Raw genomic sequence first — 13,855 nt, 5'->3', positions numbered from 1 at the left:
ATTTTGTTTATAGTAATGTGGAGGGAATTCATAGAATAAGCTGAAATCTATCTCCACAAATGCTGGGTTTAAATGGATGTGAAATTTCGCTCGTCATTTAAGGCCCTCTTATTTAACTACAGGATAATATATAGGAGTGAGAGATTGGAGATTCACTGTAAATTCTTCACTGATAAACAGGAAAAAGAGGTCTTCAAGAGTCCAGCATGCTTCAATTATGAGTGTTTAAAAAAACTCAAAAGAATTTAAAGAAACTTGGAGATACAAAAATTTGAATGAGATATTAAAAGTTCATAGTGCGATTTTTGTAACCTTTAGGCCAGAACTGTCACAAGCAGTAGAAATAGTTAAACTGAAATAAAAACCGTTGTTTCTAAAAGCTATCCTTAAAATTTAAACTAAGTGTATCACTCTATCACTATGAGAAGTAGCTTTAAGTTCAATAGGGAGAAGGCAGTATTTTGAGGCAGCCAGCTGCCAATCTTTGAGAAAAGATACATTTATGAACACACTGAACATTTAAAACAATATTTAAGTAGAAGGAGGGAGGTAAATAGAGACTGGTGGCCATTGTGTAGGGATGCAGGTGATCATGGAACAGTAATAACATGGGGAATTTTTGGTTACTTTTATTTGTTTATTTTCAATGTTGCCAGTTTTTCAATCTTATATGAACCCTGAGATTCTAAATGCTTTTTCTAAAGCTGCAACACATTCAGCTTTATGATGATATGGGGATTTCAGCTGGAAACATCTTTATGTTTCTTTAAGTTAATAAGCATTCACTTGTAGAAGAAAATCTTGATGGCATGGAGCCTAGTGAATGGTTTAATAGTTAAAAGACAGACAAAAATTAACTGCAGTCCTTGAATGTTTTCAGTGTTTTAAGCTACCTGCCCTTGCACATGAGGAAATAGCTCACATTCTACTTTCTCTGGTAGAAAAGATCTTTTTATAAGTTGTTCAAACACTTGGACTTGAGCCTTTCTGATTACTGTTTCTGCTGACCAGCAAGGGTTTTGGAAGGATTTATGCATACAGCAGCGATGGTTGCCAGCTCAACTCACACCTAAGCTAGCTGTCAGCTAGCAAGCTGAGGAAATGGGGGACATGTGTTTCTAATAGAGCAGAGCCCTTGGGACTGAAAGGGTGGAGATACTGCAGTAAGCATCTCAACCACTCATTCTAATGCTAACGAGGGGTATGGCTTCGAGCTGAGCGTAGAGAAGTCACAGCTGCATAAAGATAGCCTAAAACTACATACTAAGCAACTTTCCCTTTTTTTATTGAAATTAGGTTGTGTTAGGAAAACAGCAATATCAGTGTAGTTAGGGATTTTTTTCCTTCAACTGAAGGCTCTTGTTTTTTGCATGGAACGTGGCTGCCATCTACTGATTCATGTTGGATCCGTCTGTTCGGAAGAATCCGTTTGGATTCTTCTGCACTGGTGATGCCACACCTCGAGTCCTGTGCCCAGTTGTGGGCCCCTCAATTCAGGACAGACATTGAGGTGCTGGAGCAAGTCCAGAGAAAGACAACAAAGGTGGTAAAGGGTCTGGAGCACAAGTCTGAAGAGGAGTGGCTGAAGGAGCTGGGCGTGTTCAGCCTGGAGATGAGGAGGCTCAGGGGAGACCTTATCGATCTCCACAACGCCTTGGAAGGAGGGTGTAGGCAGGTATTAAAAAAAACAATTGCCCTAGGGTATATTACCGTGTCCCGCAGCCGTAAGGAGAAGGAGAGAAGATCCAGCAGGCAGGAATTGTGCAGCAAGATTGATTTATTTAATTATTTTACAAACTCTTTCATAGACTTTTTTCATCATAGTCTAATTGGACAAAGGATCAGCCATCCCTTGCGAGTGATTGGCTAAAATCCTAAAACATCCATTGTCAAAATATTTTTCTACTATACTATAAACAAGACTTTTCAAGGCCGCAGGTGTTTCATTGTTTACATAACTCTGCTACTTCTTCTGTGAGAGAGAAAATTCTCTAGCGGGCTTAGAAAATAGCAAGAAAATCCTTGCTAGCAGCATTTTTGTATCCACAGGCAGGTGGGGGTCGGCCTCTTCTCCCAGGCAGCTATTGACAGAATGAGAGGAAATGGCCTCAGGCTGAGCCAGGGGAGGTTTAGGTTGGACATTAGGAGGAATTTCTTCACAGAAAGGGTGATTAGACATGGGAATGGGCTGCCTGAGGAGGTGGTGGCATCACTGTCCCTGGAGGTTAAGGAAAGACTGGACGTGGCACTGAGTGCCATGGTTTAGTTGACATGATGGTGTTCAGTCAGAGGTTGGACTCGGTGATCTCCGAGGTCTTTTCCAACTTAATCAACTCTGTGATTCTGTGATTTGGTGTTAGCTGGAAGGAGCTGGCTGGTAGACCATCTGATTTCAATAGCTGCATATAAAATGCTGGTACGGTTGGTGGTCCTTCATGTTTCTTGAATTTATTCAGCTGCCCAGAAGCTGAGAAGGAAATAGAGTCATGTTTAGCAACTTCATTTGTTGGGCCCTTCTCTCTTTGCCTGTAAAATAGCTTTTGTTTCTTTTGTTGTTATTCTACCTCAAAACCATCCTACTCAAATACTTTCACTGCCTGTATTATTTTGCTTTCTACTTCCATGGATCTTTAAAACCTGAATTCTCAAGTTTGTCTGTGAAAAAAATATTTGGGAACTAGTCCTTCTCTCAGGACTTCCTTGTAACCTTTTATCCAATTCGTGATCTTTATGTCCATGAAAATTCTTTTAATCGTGTCTTTACAAAACAGCTGGGCAGCTGATAAGAACTGGTTCCTGTTTGCATAACCTCTTTGCAGAATTTCACTTGTTAAGAAAGATCAACCAGCTTGGAAAAAAATGCACTTGATGAAACCTTTCCAATTCAGTGATAAATTGTCCATAGAGTAACTGGACTTTACACCATCAAGCACCTGACTCCCTAACACCTCTCAAATGGCAGTGTCCAAACTTACTTACTGTACTACTGTGGTGGACTTTCAAGCATTGTTACTGACATCCCAGTCACAAAGGGCAGTTACTTTAAAAACACTTGCACAGAAAACTGTCTTGTAACTTGCATTTTGAAGAGATAAATTGATGTTAAAAGATTCCACAGAAGCTAACAGTGGTTGAATTTGGCCTGGAGCAGCCAATTCTGTGAGGTATTCCTTTGCCCCGGGGTTAAAAAATCTGATCTTGTTTGATGTCAATAAATGAAGCCCATAAATTTCCAGTTATGAGGCTTTAGGAACTGCTGTGATAATCCAGAGAATACATTAAACTGAGATTCACTTGCATTGAATTTGAACTGATTTTATTCTAAAATCCTGGAGGCTATCTGATAAACACATTTGTTTTCATTTTTATTACAAGATCAAAGAATGAGTAGAACTGCCTAATTCTGCATCTGAGTGCCAGGTTAAGCAAATGGACATTTTTGTGGCTTTACAATGGATTTTGCAGTCAAGGTTTAGTTTTAAATATACGGCCAGGTAGCAGGAATACGTAACCATGGTCCAAGTTCCATGAGGTAACTGGAATTAAACAATCTAACTTGCCTTTGCTGTAACTTCTGAAAGTGTAAAATGATACTTTTGCATTTTTATCTTTTAATACATAGATGGGTCATTGTGACTAATTAGGGTGGTCTGTGTCCAACTGGAATAATCTCAGTGTCTGTATTTTAAGGGACGTAGACATAGACAGATGTAGGATATAATATGGCAAAAGCTGCAGCTGCTGCTCTGCTATTAATTTTCTAAGACTGAACACCCCCTCCCCACCTCCTCCTTTCAAACGCAAAATTCTCACTGACTTAAACAGAAGTTCTCACAGGTGTAAGAAGTTTATTCATAAAAGGACTTCCATAAAGCACAACTGCATAATGAGGAGAATGATAAAATATGCTGATCTAATCAAGAAATTAGGAGAATGAAAAGCTTAGAAGGTATTTTTAAAAGGAAAAATGAGAGCTAACATACAGACTTATGATTGAAACATCTCATGTATTCAAGCTGATGCACACACACCGAGCTGATCTATGTCCTACGTGGCGTATAAAAGAGCAGACTGTCTCCGAAATTTGGAAGTGATTCCTTCTGCGCAAGGAGGCGATTTTGCGGGCTCGTGTATCCCGAGCCGCCGCTCCGGCAGCGCCCTGGGCCGCCCCCTGCCATCGCCAAAGATGGCGGTGGTGGCGCCGCGGCTCCGGCACCGCCCGGCGGGCGGGCGCTTCCGCCGGGGCCGGGGGCGCGGCGGCACCTCCGCGGCTCCTCCGCGGCTCCTCCGCGTTTCGGCGGAGGCCCGGGCGGGGGCCATGGGCACGACGGCGGGCGCGGGGGCCCTGCGGCTGCCCGGGCTGCATGGGTACGCCGTGGAGTTCTCGCCATACTGCCCGGGGCGCGTGGCCTGCGCCGCCGCGCAGTACTACGGCATGGCAGGTGCGGGGGGCGGCGCGGCGGGGGTGACCGGGAACGTGGCTCCTCACGGGAGGAGGAGGAAGAGGCTGGAGACGTGGGTGTGCGGAAGGACAGACGGTGTCTGCCAAAGCATTTGGGGACGACATTCCTTTCCGCTGCGGTTGTTTTGCTGTGGGACAGCGCCTGTGCCCCGCGGCCGGGCCGGGGCTGGCGCGGGAGCTGCACAGCCCTGCACAGCCCGCCGGGATCTGCCTCTCGCCGAGTACCAACCCGCTGCTGCCGTGGCGCTTCTCACGACGCCCTCGCGGAGGAGCGCTCGTTTGATAGGGTCGAGAATAAATATGGTAGTAAAGACATGCACAGAGTGAATAAAATGTCTGAAAATAACTTTCTCCGGTGACAGGACCCGAGGGAATGGCCTGAAGTTGTGTCAGGGGAGGTTTAGGTTGGATATTAGGGAAGGGTTCCTCCCCCAGAGGGTGGTTGGGCACTGGAACAGGCTCCCCAGGGAAGTGGTCACAGCACCAAACCTGACAGAGTCCAAGAAGTGTTTGGACGATGCTCTCGGACACGGGGTGTGACTCTTGGGGATGGTGCTGTGCAGGCCCGGGAGTTGGACTCGATCCTGATGGACCCTTCCCAGCTCAGCGGATTCTGTGATTCTGTGGCTTCAGCTGTTTTTGTCTCAGTCCCTGAGTGTCCAGGCAGGCCCTGGTGACCCTGTTGTCTCTTGAAAGAGCCAAGCTGAGTGTTTCTCAATACTGGCACCTTTTTCATTTCCAGTGGGAATATTGCTCTCCAGAACAATTTTTAAAAAAATGTCTAAGTGTAAAATTACTTCAACAATATCTCAGTCAGATGAGAAAGCAGAATCCATGTGTGTTTTATCAGAACTGAATTATTTGTTTAGTTTCTGGTGAGCTGTGTTTGTATTACTATATTCAGGAAGGGGCGGGGGGGAGAGGAAGTATTCTGTCTGCTGTGTTATCAAAAAGACAAAAGGGAATCCCGTATTGGTATGTCTGTCATGTGAGGCCCATGGGGAAAATGCACTTTTATGCTTTGTAAGCAAGTCTTTTTCAACCTTACCTACAGATATACTAGAGAAAAAAAAAAAAAAAACCAAAAAAAAACCAAAAAAAAAAACCAAAACCCAAATCAAACCAGAACCATCTGATGTAAATGAATTACTGTTTTAGAGAATATGAGACCACAAGATGTTTAATTATGCAAGTAATTGTTTGGCCTGTTAAAGTTCAGGTACCCTTTGTGTTTGCACACTGAAGCTACTAGAGAACCACCCCAGATTCCTTTGGCATCGGGGAACTAGTTGTGATGTTTTGTTTCATTTTGCTGGTTTAGGTTGTGGAACTCTGGCGATGCTGGAACAAAACGAAGCTGGGATTGTTCTGCTCAGGAGGTAATATAGGTTTGTATTTATTTTTGTAAGAGAAAAATTTACTGTGTACTTGTGAGTACAAGGCACAACTAATATTTTGGGTTATTGTTAGGGATATAAAGTATTTTTTCTATGCTGAAGTAGCTACTGATACAGGTCTTTGTATTTACATATAAATTAATGTATTTGTATTCACATACAATACAAAAGATATGTTTACATTGCATTGATTTTGTTATGGTAAGTCATCTGGCTTGCAACATTTCCATAGTGTAAACCATTTTATAGAAAGCTGACAATGTGAATTAAGAGCAGCTTCTCTGCTCTAGCTTGAAATTATAAGTTCTAGCTTTTTAGGAACAGTGACACCTAGATTTATGCCCTTATGATTGACTTATACTGAAAATAGTGCAGGAAGCTACATCAAGCTGTGGAGGTCCTTCCTAGGAGATACAGTTTTCTAACGGCTTGAGTGGAGTTTGATTTTGTTGTGGATGGAAGGAGGAGAAAGGTTAGAAAGGTGGGGGATTAATACTTGACTGTTATTAACTTAAAATGTTTTAAGGAAAGTCTTGAAACAATGATTGTTTAGAGTAAGGCGGCGGACATAGAAATGGTTAAAAAATAATTAATCATATTCAGAGAAGCTGGTTTTCATTCACTGTTATAAAACAAGACTCTTTGAAGATGTTCTGTTACTTTTGCTAAGTACTCTGGTTTAGTACTGTTCGTTTCTGTTTCCAGTGACTCCACTGACTTTGTGGTAGAAAGTCCTCTTAAGTTCCTGACCCAAAGTGTTCTGTGCATGGCTTTCCCTTCAGTACTTTCCTATCATTACTGCAGAGTGCCATGAAATTTGACCTCAGCTTAGCTGAACCTTCAGTGAAAAGGGGGTAAATAAATTCATATTTGCCATCAGATAATACTACAGTCATTGATAGTTGTGGCAGAGTAACTAATATATGGCATCAAATCCCATATGGTGAATTGTTGGTGTGTTGAGAGCCTCTTCAAGGGAGTGTAGAGATCTTCAGTAAATTCATGGCTGTGTTTCTGTTGGGTTTTCATTGTGACTGAGATTTGTAATGGTGTTGTGAATTGGATAGGGCTCTCCCAACACAGTTTTCTTTCTTTCTTTACCACAGTTGTTAGAAACAAAGTGTTCTTACATCCTGGAGAAACCATAGGTCAGACTGAGGCGTGCTGTACCTCTGTTTGCGTGGCAAGTTTTAGACTGAACTCAGAGTTCCTTCTCTGTGTGTGGAAGGTCCTTAGCTCATTTATGCTTTAACTTAATCTCTTTTGGCATACGGTTGTAGAAATTGACGTTCAAACAAGTAAGTTAATTGTGAAGAGATTCATTTGAAGCTCAAATATATAAAAATGCTGTTTAGAATGGTAAAAATGGTGATTTAAAGAAATACTTTGTTGCATGTAACTAGTCCAGACTTTTATGTTGTGCTTTCTCACAGATTAATATCTTCATTTTTCCAATTTAGTTTTGATTGGAATGATGGCCTGTTTGATGTGACCTGGAGTGAGAATAACGAAAACGTGTTGATCACTTGTAGTGGAGATGGATCTCTGCAAATCTGGGATATGGCTAAAACCAAAGGTCCGCTGCAAGTGTATAAAGAGCACACTCTGGAGGTAAATCCAGGAAACTTAAAAAATTTAGTGGATGATCTTATGTTTGAATAATTAAAATATTTATTTGTGGTCTTACAATCAAAAGCAGCTTTTTGTTTTCTGCTTTTTAACTTTTTTGGGTCTGTGGTTTGAATTAATAAATTGAATATAAAGTGAAAGCACATATTCTTGTGCATGTTCATATGCTGTAGTAGGTACTGCTTGATTACACAAATCTAATAAATTCAGAAGTAGCATCTGTAGTTCCTTACAGGCTAAGTAATCATGAAATTGCTGCAGTCACACTGTGATTTTTAGAGAGCCTTATTAAATAGGTCTAAATCAGACAGCTGATATATCAGTCTTATTCTTGAGGTTATGGAGTGATACACATTATGCAGATCCTTAGCACTTGGGTTGCGCTCGGATCTGCTTTTCCTTTTCCCTCCTAGCATCTGTGAGATCCTCCTCAAATAACAGTAGTCAAATGTTGGGACAGTGTATGTTATTTTAGCCTTGGTTTAATACTGTTGCATTTGATTTTCTTAAAATCTCAGTTTCTTTATGCAGTGTCATATGGGTAGAGAAGAATGTTATATTCATGTTCATAAATATATTTGCATAGTTTTAAGGATATTTACACTGTAGTACGTATATCTTCCCTGAAGTGATTTTTCTTCCCTTTTTTTTAAGCTTTCCTTCTAACTCTTCATTCACTTCTATCAAGTCTTTGAACTTAAGTTTTAGACTTCAGTTTAAACTTCAGTTTTAGCCTGGATTACTGTTGCTTTATCTAAATGACATCAATCTCAATAAAATAATCTAGTAGATATGTAGTCAAAAAACGGATGGAGGAAATTCATTTTTGTTCCCAAAATCCTCAAGATTTTTTCAGATATGAAGCACAAAGCTAAAAGCTGAGTGACTGCAGTTACACAAGAGTCCATCTTCTGTGCCTTATTTTTTGGTAGTTTTTCTACTTAGTTTTAATACGTATACTGTGTAAGCTGAGAATTTTGATAGAGGAGTTTGTAGTTGTCAGGATTTTGTGATGGTGTTCAAAGGCTGACAGTAGTTACACAAAGACGTAGGTGAAGCACAGTAGCAATTTTTTTTGTTAGTTTGTTCCTGTCATTTTCTCATTGAAATTCTGTCAGTAAGTTTATTTTAGTTCTGCTACACCTTCTGTTGTTTGTGAAATAAACATTTCTGTTCCATGTCCTAGTTGAGCATGGGAAGCTGGACATATTCAACCATGCTTAGACAGTATTAGGAAACATGGGCTGAGTGTTTATTGTGAGGTACGAGAGGTTTGTGTTGATTCTTTATAAACTTGTATTAAGAGGATAGATCTCAGAAGGAATTCACCTAGTAGTTTGTGGTAAACACTGGCAGACAGTGTTCTCACTACCTTCCTAATCCTTAATCCCTGTCTGACATTTTTAATGACAGTTTTGTCACTGCATTTTTTATTATTGCTAATGCACGATTGACACGGATCTGTTTCTCTTTTTCTAAATGAGATCATTGTCCCTTCTCAAAAAGAACGTGCATTTTTAATTTTAAAGTGAATTTGTATTATCAAAGGACAAGGAGTTTTATTCCAGCACTAACCAACTGCTGAATCTCATTAATAAATTAATCTAATTTACTGTGGTTTGGTCAAAATCTCACTGGATTGTGAGATAATAGAATAGAATGCTTGAATTAAATTTGTCTTGTAAAGTGAGCCTGAACATTTATTTTAAGCTATTTTTTATGTTTTTACATATTTTTTCCCACATCTTTTCGTCTTGCCTGAGGCATTTCTTGCTGCTGTTTAGCCATAAGCTAGCATTCATTTATTTTAGGATTGAAGATAAAGCACTAAGAGATTAACAGCTAAGGTTTTTGCTATGTTATTAGTCTTTCCCAGTTGCTCAACACAGCTTCCATTGAAGTGTCTGTAAATTTATGTTGGAGGATAGCATGAAGAGGAAAGAATAAAAGTGAACCTTACTTGGTTCTTTGCACTGTCTTCTTTTCATCCTCTTCCCATTGCCTAGACCTGTCACGTGCCAAATGGACAGTATCTCTTGTTTTTCCCGAGCCTGTTGTCTGTTTTGTTTGTAATTCTTGCCCGAAGGAGAGTTTGCCCAGGTCCTGCTGCCTCTGCTGCAGCTGCAGAGCGCTGAGAGTCCCAGCGCTGTGTGCCATATGTGCCCAGGTCCGTGTCACAGCACGTGCTATGCAGATCTACGTGCTGATAGCTTGGGAGCGAGCCGGGAGTCCTGTGTGTGCTTTGCCTTATCCGTGCAGTAGATCTGATACAACCCAAGTACAATGTGTTGAACATGGGCTACGTGAATTGTGTGACACAGGCGCATGTTTCCCAAAGAGCTGTTTCTCTTTGGAAAATCTTGACTATGAATATGAGAGCCAAACACTGAGCTGTCGTGTGAAAGAGGCATACTATGTAGTGATACAATTAGGGGCATTTCCAAACAGCAGCAGCCTAGGAGTTGAACTTGGGCCATCACACAGATTCAGGGGTAAAGAGAGAGGCTAATGTTCATGAGGAGCTTGGGAGCCACTTTGGAGGACTGTCATGTCTTCCATTCTTAGAATATATTGAGAGGTACTGGTGTGTCTCCTTCGTTACTATTTTAGTAGGAAGAGTTAGTTTGGAAGGGAGCATGTTTTAATGAGTTTAACTAGTACAATTAGTTAGCTAACTAAAGTAGAAAAGTCAAGAGGTAAAGGTGTGGTTTGGCAAAAAACCCAAAAGAATTACCTCTCAGGTGGTTATATGGCTTTTGTGAAGTACTGTCCCAGTACATTTGGGCTATAAGCTCCTCAAGGAAGGGGGTTAGTAAAAAATGGTTCTAGAGCAGCATGGCTTTCAGTATATGGGAAGCAGGACTTTGTAAAATAACAAAGAAGAGTTGCAGATAAAGCACCTTGTTTTCCTCTGGGCAGTGGTTGCCTTCCATTTATGGAAAATAACCAAATAGATGAAAACCAGTTCATTTAAGCTGGATCTAGTATAGACTGAAATATTTCTTAGGAAGGAAAATGCTCAGAAATAGCTAAATATTACCTCAATTTCCTTTCTCACACAGGATGCTTTCCATAGAAGACTTTGGCAATTTCTGGATTTCTTTCCCTTTCAACTTCTCTGCTTTTTTAATCTGGTGACACAGGCCCAAGCATATCCACCTTCAAAACAGGGTTGCTGTTATTAAATGCACAATTCCATCTATCCAAGACAAACACAACATCTAGTATGTTGACTTGCAGACCATATCCAGTGCGGTGCTAGAACTAGATTATCCCAGGTGGAGTACAAATCCTCGGTGGTTAGTGGCCCAGCTGTTCACAGCAGTGTCACCTACTACTTGTAGGTAGTGACCACATTTCTGAGAATTGTCCTGGGAGCTCTGATTGGGTCAGGAGGTGAAGTGGATGAACTGTTTTATCTATTATTTATCCGCCTTACACTGAAATGGTTCATGTCCTGCTGAAGCTTATTGAATCACTTTGGAGTGAGGTAAAACCGGACAAAACAGAATGCACCTTCCATCAAGTAGATAAAGATGTGTATTTGAAGATGGAAGTTGTGCATGTGCTTGAGACTTGAGGATTTTAAATAATTTGAAGAACTGCCTTAGTGTATTTGTTTTTGTGAGGCAGCAGAGCTGAAAAATCAGCAGTGAAGGATGGAGTTAAGGTATCCTCTGTCAAAGCAGGGACCAGCATTAGAACATGCTGTCAGGGAAGAGGGAGCTTATTTCAACTACACAGTGAAAAATAATTCCTTAATAGCTGAAACGAGTAGTTACGAGGGAAATTGAGTTTTTTATTTATTTTATTTTACTTGTTTGAGGATTTGGATGGTCAAAAAAGAGTGCCATAGAACCTGGAAAAGATGAAAACCAGGAGTACTTTATGACATATATTTTTTAGGAGAATTAGATATAATAAAAAAGCATTTATTGTTAGTCAGTTAAGATCTCAAAGTGAGCTCTGAAGAGAGATGGCGTTTACAATGAGAGATGGTTAGCAATTGGAAACCGTAGATCTTTGAATAAAATTGGATCAGCGATACGAAAACAAGTCAAAATTATGGCTTTTAAAATGGTAGACTTCTAGTGATGGTAGTTGTATGTGGATTTTGGTATAACTTTTCTTTTTCCTCCTTTTTGGCTCATCTTTGCTTTTTTTGATGCTTGTCTTAGCCTGTATGTACCTTTAATGTCTGACTGGGATGCTAAATATAATTTTTGTTCAGGTAAATGGCGTTGTTGGCAGTTTTATTGTGCTTTAGCAGCATTTTTTTTCAGCTGACTAGGATGCAATCTGCAGATCCAAGTCTATTTTGTGAAACTGTGGCTAACTACAGCCTGAAACTTGTATTCTAATGCTCTTTCTAACTGTGCTCTTATGTCATTTATAGGCATATAGTGTTGACTGGAGCCAAACTAGAGGAGAGCAGCTAGTGGTGTCTGGTTCATGGGATCAAACAGCCAAGCTGGTATGTTGGTTTTCTGCTGAAGCTGAAAAGTGTGATTTCTTTTGGATCTGATAGTTCTTTGTGTTAAGAAACAACATGGATTCTCTTTTCCTGTTTATTTTTACCCTGCGGCTGAAATTCTGCTTTAACTGAGATGTTGCTTGAACTCTCAGTTGTCACCAATTTAAGTGTACAAATGCTTTTTTAAGAGAAGTTCATTTAGTCCTTTCTGGATATATGAAGGTTTTTTTTCAATGTATGAAACCCTTTCCTTTCTTACTGAATGTGTATCTCAACAGTTTCCTTTTTTCCTTTATTCAGTGGGATCCAGCTGTGGGGAAGTCATTATGCACTTTTAAAGGCCACGAAGGGGTCATTTACAGCACTATATGGTCTCCACACATCCCAGGTTGTTTTGCATCTGCCTCAGGTAAGCATGATGGTAAAGAGGTTCTTAAAACAAAAACCCAAAGGCCCCCTTCTGTGTTAGTGGATTAGTTCAGCACTTTGTCCAGCAGATGGTAGTGTGTGTCATATACACTTGGTCTGTAAAACTGGAACAAGGAAAGGTAAATGTACTGCTGCAGCTGGATTTGTAGGTTCTGTTACAATCAGTAGTTCATTCTTTTGGCCATTTAAATGAGGATCAGCAGTTTTCTAGCAGTGACCTTGTGGCAATTTTTTCTGTTATTTTATATAGCTCTCTTCCATTCATCTCACTCTTGTTACTGACCACTAAATCATGTTACATGCTTTATTTTGTGTTTTGGCCTATGTTTTTGTTCAAATTGTCTCAAGTGTCAGTAGACTATTAACTCTGTGAGAAATGTAGTCAGTTCCCATTGAGCTTTTTTAAGTACTTCTGTAAATCTCTGTGTCTTTTTCTCTGGTAAAGGTAATAACAATTTTACTTTTCTGCTTTGGCCAGTGCTATGGGTCTTGCTGGTAAATACAGTCATAGTTGAGTTGGGCGTACCCAGAGGCAAAGGTGAGGTGGCAGTGTTTTCCAAACACTGCTCCTGCTTCAGAGGCACAAGGAGAGCTCTGGAGTGATACCTGGAGCCCAGGTGATGATTAACTGGGTGGAGGTGCTGTGAGCCACAGAGTTTGCCTGGGAAATAGAAGGGCGGTCTTAATACAAATATTGATAGATTAACTCTGGTGGCCTAAATTTCTCAGATTTCAAATCTGTTGTACTTCTGTACTGATTTAAATAGAAGTTGTTTGGCTCTTATATCAAGAGGGTATAACTATTCTTTCCTGTTACTGAAGTCAGAGAGTGTGTACACACAGATAGAAGAGAGTTAGAGAGTGTGTACACACAAGAGACACTGTTCTTCCCTATTCTCTGGGAATTCAGATGAAAAAATACGTGTGGCTTTCATAAAATTTCAATCTGGCTGTATCCATCTGATTCTGCCTGCAGAGTTTAGCTAGAATGATGACCAAGTCACATTTATTATTTTTTCTAACATAGTAGTTCTTGAAAGCCAGATGATGGAGCACAGATGTTCTCACCTTACGTGTGGATACCTGTCTAACAGGATGTGCAGAAACTTACTGGTTTGAACCCTGTACACTGTATGAACAGTTCTACTGAAATGCAGCTATCCATATACTACAAAATACTAGCTAAGTACCGTTTGTTCAAGGTTAAGTACGTAGTGGCTTTTGCAAGTTCTAAGGAATGTTCTCTTTAAAGTCCTGCTTAGAACCCTCCTGTCCATGGTAGCCTTACTCATACAAAATCTCTGTCATTCTAGATGAACAAAAGGGCTTTGCTGATACAGCTAATTATTTCAAATTTGAGCCTCTAGGATATGAAGCCAAACTTATCTTCTAATACATTGTCACTTGAACAATTTTGGGAAACATTGATTGTTAGATGCTGTATGTCGTGGTACCTAAATTGGG

General features: G+C 40.3%; 1 protein-coding gene across 2 annotated transcripts in view; it reads left to right on the top strand.

The window, feature by feature from the left end:
- The window catches only part of PEX7 (peroxisomal biogenesis factor 7), a 49,947-nt gene that overhangs the window by 2,207 nt on the left and 33,885 nt on the right, over window positions 1-13,855 (top strand). Inside the window, exons 1-5 of one of the 2 annotated variants that reach the window (XM_042017460.1) lie at window positions 4,247-4,442; window positions 5,784-5,841; window positions 7,320-7,470; window positions 11,885-11,962; window positions 12,263-12,371. In XM_042017460.1, coding sequence (XP_041873394.1) covers window positions 4,319-4,442; window positions 5,784-5,841; window positions 7,320-7,470; window positions 11,885-11,962; window positions 12,263-12,371 — 520 coding nt within the window. In that variant the 5' untranslated portion in view covers window positions 4,247-4,318. Of the gene's footprint in view, window positions 1-4,246; window positions 4,443-5,783; window positions 5,842-7,319; window positions 7,471-11,884; window positions 11,963-12,262; window positions 12,372-13,855 lie in introns of those variants that run through there. The other variant, XM_042017462.1, reaches the window with a different exon arrangement.

Source organism: Corvus kubaryi, unplaced genomic scaffold, assembly GCF_017639235.1.
Source record: "Corvus kubaryi isolate FWS band 111438036 unplaced genomic scaffold, C.kubaryi_AGA036_p1.0 split3-73, whole genome shotgun sequence".
Lineage (NCBI taxonomy): Eukaryota > Metazoa > Chordata > Aves > Passeriformes > Corvidae > Corvus > Corvus kubaryi.
Note: the sequence above shows the minus strand (reverse complement) of the source record. Positions and strands in the feature narration are given on the sequence as shown.